We start from the raw sequence: 7,296 nt of genomic DNA, 5'->3' as shown, positions 1-7,296 counted from the left end.
CAAACTTAATCACTTGTAAATATTTTTTATGATCAAAACCTAATCATTTAGGTCTTAGTTAAACATAAGATTTGTCTTTGTTTAAATTAAGTTGATTTCTTTCAAATTTCAAACCGTTTTAAAACAAACGATCACATTCTTTCAAAACAAAACTTTCAAACTGTTTTCAAAACGATAAACATCGCGCTTTTAACAAATCATACAACCATGTTTTATAAAATAAAACAAGGGGCCTCCATATAGGTATAAGTCCCATTCCTGTACATGAAATTAGGTAGTTCATTGTACACGCACCTTTTTGTATATATCTCGTTCAATTCGTTTTTTTAACTTCGAACAACAAATCAAAAAATGAAGGTTTTCTTTAAATCTTCCCAAAAATACCATGGGCCTCCATGTAGGTATAAGTCCCGAGCCCTTTTGTAAATACTTATTTACATAGCTTTTGAATAAACTCAAGTGGGTCTCTCCCCGAGTATAAGTCCCGAGCCCCCGTGTTTACAAACGGATCATGCTTACAGGTATATTTCCTTCATAAACTCCATTGTATACACACACTTTGTCATATATATGTGCTTGTTCATACTTGTTCATATTTGTTCATGTACTTGTTCATATTTGTTCGTACTTGTTTATATTTGTGATTGTGTTATATATATGCTTGTTCAACTTAGTACAGCCGAGAGGATCCATAGGATATGGAACTCACTGAGATTTTGTATCTCACCCCATTATATATTGTTTTCAGGTACTACAGGTTCCGCGAAGGGTAAGGAGAAAGCAGTTTGATTTCCTTATTCTTTATCCTTATTTTGGACATGGCGAAGCTTCCGTTGTGGACATTCTTTTGTGATCATTGTTGATCTAGTTCTTAGTATTTTGTTTTGAACATCTTGTATGTATTATGCCGTTGTTAGAACTTTGTATTTAGGGCATTAATATGTATAATGTGTTGACTAGGAACTTATAAGTATTTTCAGTACCAAATACTTGGATTCATGTATATGTATCTGCTTTGATGTATGTATTTATATATGGGTGTTACAAACTTAGTACAACACTAGGTTCCCCATAGCCTCTTATTGGGCTTCGTGCAAAGAATCTCCCTAGTTTAGGTTAGGACATAGAGTATGGTTTCCCGGTGAAATCGCTCTAAGAGCTCAAACCAACTATACCATGCCTCCCCTTGGGCTTCGTACAAACGACTTGTCCCTCCCATAGCCTCCTCTTGGGCTTACAATGCAAGGACCCTCGATTGTCCCTCCCATAGCCTCCTCTTGGGCTTACAATGCAAGGACCCTCGGATAGCCTCCTCTTGGGCTTCGTACAAGGACCCACGGGCTTCTTATAAGCATCCCCAATATCCAAATCAAATACCCTAGGAGATTAGACATTTATCATCTCTATGATAGGAGTATCTCTTCTATATCATCACAAACAATCAATCAATCAATCAATCAATCAACTTAACTTTTTTGCCACAAGGCTGGCTAATCAATCAAACCTTTTCGCCACCATACTGGCTGATTAATCAAAGTTTTTGTCACAAGGCTGACTTCATTGAAACTTTTGCCACAAGGCTGGCTGATTAATCAAAACTTTTTGTCACAAGGCTGACTTCATTGAAAGTTTTTGCCACAAGGCTGGCTAAAAAACATCTTTATCATTCTAAGCACCATAAGTGGCATGGCCCAGGGCTTATAATGAAAAGATTTTCAAACAAAATCAAACAGATGTATGTGATGATATAGATTAGATACATCGAACATTTAGATGACATTTGTCTCTTATCCTTTGCTTCCACTAGAATAAGTGGGAACTACGATTGCTCTGACTTTCTCAACATCCCTTTGAGAATACGTAGGCACAAGGTCGTATCCTTGGCGAGCAAAACTTCTCCCTCAAACCATTCAAACCTTAGCACCCGTAGACCCGAGCTACAGATGCTCTGATTCCCTCTAAGGGATATGTATGCAGAGGATCGCGATGATCTTTGCGAGCATAATCAAACAAACACCCTAGGTCCCACCTATCTCACAAGAACCCCAATAGCATAGAATGAAATGGACATAACAAAGAAACCTATAGAGTACTATAGATACGTTGGGTGCTAATACCTTCCCTTTGTATAACCAACCCTCTTACCCAAAGATCTCTCCCCCACTTTTAAGGTTATTGCAACTTTTTTCCTTTTCCTACTTTGGAAACAATAAAAAGTTTGGTCGAAACAAAAGAAAAATCATTTTTTGAGCACTCGAGCCCAAAGAAGGCATCAAGTGTCTCATCCCGAAAAAGATACGATTTTTCCCCGCGACAGTATGCTTATGGGTTGTAAACCTGATAAATAAGGGTAGGACAAATTTGGGGTATGACAGTGACTAAAAATGTTGCTCTGGTAGCACACACCTCTCTAAGTCCTGCCAAAGAAGATTGGTATCTTGATAGTGGTTGCTCAAACCATATGACTGGGAGGAAGAACTCTCTAGTAGACCTCAAATTGGAGGGAAACAAATATGTGACTCTGGGTGATGGATAAATAAGAGAAGTCAAAGGTATTGGGAAGACAAAAGGGCAGGGTATCCCTAATATAAACAATGTTCTTCTTGTACAAGGACTGGCTGCAAACCTTATAAGCATCAGTCAGCTGTGTGATGAAGGATTCAATGTCAGGTTCACCAAAGAGGAGTGTAATATTACTAATGAAGCAAATGAGGAAGTTATGAAAGAATTTAGGTCTAAGGATAATTGCTATCTATGGAAGACTAAAACCCCAAACTTCCCCTCTGACTACTCCATGATCAGGGAATAAATAAAATTTCATTGTCAAGAATCTGATGAATCTGATGAGTCTGATGAAGAATCATATGTTAGAGAGCTCACTATAAGTGAACTATCGGCTGGCTTCACTGAGACCTGGCTAATGAATGAGAAACTGTGTGCAAAAGTAAGGGAGTACAGAAGCATCAATAGATTTCTACTAGAAGAAAGAGTAAGCCTTATGATAGACATTACTGATAGGGAAAGAAAACTAGATAAGTTAACTGTGAGCAACGATCCCAAAAGTCTATCTGAAAGTAATGTCATAGAGAATGTTACAACAACATCTGAAGACATTGTGAAGGTAAAGGGTATGTTAGTTATTTGTTACCAAAACATATTATAGCAATTAACCTACGTGGGGGAATATTTCTTGGACTTTTTAAATATCTACGATTTGAAACTTCCCTCACTCAGTGTGCATATAAAGCTCCCTCACTCTCCTAGTCTTCTAAAAACGGCAAACATCTCGGTTGGTTTTTCTCGCTACTTACTAAGATTAAACTACTCGAACTATTCTCTCAAACACGACACAGGTTCTAAAAGATTCGGAATGTCTCAGCAATCGAGTGATGGATCTCCCATATATGACTCAACAACACCGGAAGAGTCCTCTAACCCTAATAGGATTATGAAGGTTGTACCTCTTAGGACGATTAACGGTGATGAAGTAAGGGTCACAAAGCCTAAAACAACTCATGGAAAATGGCCCAAGGAGGGTATTCGTAACAAGGGCACCAAACCCTCTGCATCTGCTACCATGGAGGAACTTACTAAAGAAGGATCCAAATATGTCGATAGTGCAATTACCAGGATTGTCACTCGCATTCTAAAGGAAAATCATCAAGTTCTTAGGATATATATTCCTCTTCAAACCATAATGCCTGATCCCCTCAAAAACAACAGTAAGACTGAGGCTACTCACATCGTTTGTAGTGACCCAATTGAAGAGAAGATCAACACAGATAGACAAGGGATTGCTGAGAATACCAATGTTACGGAGGATGTCAATGAAATAAAAAATAATGAGCATCCTAAGGCCAATACTGAAACTGTTACTAATGTGGTTGACTTAGATGTGTACTCTGACAACGAATTACTTACCTCTTTGAATCCAAGTGTAGCCAACAGACTAATGATAATAAGAAAAAGCAAAGTTGTAACTAAGAGTACATGGGTTAGTCCATCAAAATCTTGGAGCAAGGTCATTCCACAGAAAAGAAAGGAGCGGGAAATTGTTGAACCTGAGTCTGATGTTGAAGTGCATGTTCCTGAGATCCCATCAAGGTAGAAGCCTACAACCAGCAAGCTTGCTCCTAGCATCCCTGAAGTTCCTATAGATAATGTGTCATTCTACTATGCCTCCAGTGCCATCAGGATGAAATATATTCTTCAAAAGAGATTGGCTGTTGAAAGGGAATTGGCTCCAAATGTTCTTGAGAACAAAGAGGTCTTAGAGCTAATTCAAGAAGCTGGAATATTAAAGACTGTTTGCAATCTTCCCAAATGCTATGAGAAACTGGTCAAAGAATTTGTTGTGAACTTATCTGAAGATTGTGGCAACAGCGGGAGTGTGGACTTCAGAAAAGTGTTTGTGAGAGGTAAGTGTGTATCATTCTCTCTGTCTCTGATTAATAAATTCTTGGAAAGAAAAGATGAAGCTCAAACTGAGCTTGAAGTAACAGACAACAAAGTTTGTCAAGTGATCATAGCCAAGCAGGTAAACAGCTGGCCTCTAAAAGAGAAGCTAACTACAAGTAAGCTGAGCATCAAGTATGCAATGCTTCACAAGATAGGAGCAACTAATTGGGTACCAACAAATCACAAGTCCACTATTGCAACTGTACTTGGGAGATTTATATATGTTGTAGGAACAAAGGCGAAGTTTAACTATGGAACATATATCTTTGAACAAACCTTGAAGCATGCTGGAAGCTTCATTATTAAGGGTCCAATTGCCTTCCCATCCTTCCTATGTGGTATAATCCTGGATCAGTATCCAAACATTCTCAATGAACATGATATAATGTGCAAAAGAGAGAGTCCATTGTCCTTTCATTACAAACTGCTTCAGGGTAAGCATGTTCCAAACGTCGTCATGACATCTGCTGAAACTTCTAAATCTGGAGCCTCAGCTAGAAAATCAGAAATCATATCTATGTTAAAAGAGACTTGCAAAGAGCTGGAATATAGAAAGACAACTCTTGAAAAACTGATAAGCACTATGGAAATGGAGGAGCATGAGGAATTTGCAGATACTGAAGAGATGGAAGATAGAGATGAACAAGAAGTGGAAGAAGAAAGTGCCAGTCCTGCTGATGGCTCGGAGAAAGAAAGCTCTGCAGACACCTCGAGTGGGTCTGAATCTGGGGAGTAAATGCAGCTGAAATCCTGTTTGTTTATTTTGTTTTGTTTTATTTCCTTTCATTTTTGTCTGTCTATTTTTATTTGATTTAGTTCAGTTTAAATTTTTGTTAAACCTTTTTAAACTCTAAGAGGGAGAAGACATTTTGTTGGCTTTGGCAACTTTTGTGGCCAAATAGGGGGAGAAGTAATACATGTCATCCCAGAACAACATGAATGGTGGTTGTGTGTGATCAACAATTCTAATTTGCTTATTTTGTGTTGATTTGTTTGATGTCACCTCAGAACAACAAGAATGGTGGTTGTGTGTGATCAACAACTCTAATTTGCTTATTTTTGTGTTAATCTGTTTGTGCTTGTGTTGCTCTTGTGGCTGTTTTCTGGTTTGTCTAAGCACTATGTGCATACTGTCGCACGCTCGCGAAAAATGAACAGAGTCGCCACCAATATATTTATCCCATAAGGGAAAGGAATATCAGAAAACCTAACAAAGAAAGGAACAAGGTCTTGCGACCAGAGAATCAAGGTACGGGAGTCGGTTACGCAAGGGGAAGGTATTAGCACCCCTCGCGCCCATCGTACTCGATGGTATCCACCTATGTTTGTTTCTATCTAAAGGGTGTGTCTAATGTCTATGTCTACATGCGAATGAATGCCAAAGAAATACGGGGAAAAGAAGGAATATTTACAAATGTGCTCGTTCAAGCCCCGCGACTTGATGCCTACGTATCCTTTTCAGGAATCAGAGCGCCGTAGTTCGGCTCAAGATTTTCTATTTGTTTTTGTGTTTTTTAGTTGGGCGGAGTTAACGCTCGCGCTCTTGCATAAGGGGACAGCCTAGGATGCAATGGAGCGGAGATAACGATGCCCTTAAGAAAGGAGAGAAGAGAGAGAGTTTGAGTGTTTCGAGGAGATCCCTAAAGCAAGGGAAACTCGAGTTACTCTTTGGTTTGTGTCTTTTAGAATTTGGGAACTTACGCCCGAATGGAACCCTAAAGCAAGGGAAATCCAGGCACTCGAATGATTCCCTAAAGCAAGGGAGATCCAAGCTTCCATTCCCTTTTTAATGATTTTCACTTTTTTATTAATGTTTTTTAAGTGTTTTCTTTGTATTTTTTAAGGGGATTTTATTTTGAATATTTTTAGATGTTTTAGTGTTGAAAAGGAAAAGAAACTAGCCTAAGTATGAAGGGAATTTCTACCTAATGTTATCATGGTTTCTACCTAAGGTTAGGAATAAAAGACACATGAAAAATAAAGCAAAAAGTGGAGTATATGAAAATAGCATAAGAGCATGAAAAAGAACAAGTCAAAATATAGCACAAAAGTGAATTAAAAGTACAATTATTTTTTTATTGATTTTTATGAAAGAAATGAGTTCAAAAGATTAATGTCAAAATTAACCTAAAATCTACTTATTTTTATGAGTTTTTTAATATGTCAAAAATTGGTATTACAGTCTAAAAATGATAGGAAGAAAATTAGCATTTATCACCTAAAAGAAATTGGCAAAAGAAATTACTAAAATCTAAAATAAAATGTAAGCAGGGGGTGAGAATTGAATTAGTGGGGTGTCATAAGCAACAAGGCGTAGGCCCAAACAGGGAGGCCCGGAAGAGTTATTTTTGGTACAGTCTTTTTTGTAAGAGATCCATGGGCCAGGGAGGTGTAAAGAGCAAAATTGGCCCAAGACATTGTTCATTGTTTTTGTTTGCTAGAAAAAGCATTAACGGGCCAAATGGGGGGTGTAAAGGCCCGTGTACGATTTTGTATTCAGATTTTATGTCCATTAATCTGATTTTATTTCAAATAAAATAAAATAAAATTAAAACTAAGAAAAATAAAAATGGGAAAAGGAATTAGGTCTGAATCGCGCCGTTTCAACTTCTCATTTTCGTTCTCATAAGCTCTCATCACTTCCTCTCTCGTTTTCCCACACATACGATTTCCGGCGAGCGATTTACGCCGCCGACCACCGTGAGCCACCAACTTAGACCTTTGTTACCTCAAATCATATTTCCCTTTCACCGACCTAAACTCGACCTCGCTGAATCTACACATTTGGGAAACCCTAGGTTTGAAACAAGTATGATTAACGTATATAGCGGAGGGTTT

At 38.1% G+C, this 7,296-nt stretch overlaps 1 protein-coding gene across 1 annotated transcript; it reads left to right on the top strand.

Moving 5' to 3' along the window:
• Positions 1-2,368: 2,368 nt before the first annotated feature.
• Positions 2,369-5,194, top strand: LOC131639128 (uncharacterized). The gene is made up of 4 exons (XM_058909629.1): positions 2,369-2,525; positions 2,829-3,128; positions 3,354-4,104; positions 4,186-5,194. Exons 1-4 carry the CDS (start codon positions 2,369-2,371, stop codon positions 5,192-5,194), a joined length of 2,217 nt encoding a protein of 738 aa, XP_058765612.1.
• Positions 5,195-7,296: the final 2,102 nt, after the last annotated feature.

The sequence above is a fragment of the Vicia villosa genome, unplaced genomic scaffold (genome assembly GCF_029867415.1).
Source record: "Vicia villosa cultivar HV-30 ecotype Madison, WI unplaced genomic scaffold, Vvil1.0 ctg.002541F_1_1, whole genome shotgun sequence".
NCBI lineage: Eukaryota > Viridiplantae > Streptophyta > Magnoliopsida > Fabales > Fabaceae > Vicia > Vicia villosa.
Note: the sequence above shows the minus strand (reverse complement) of the source record. Positions and strands in the feature narration are given on the sequence as shown.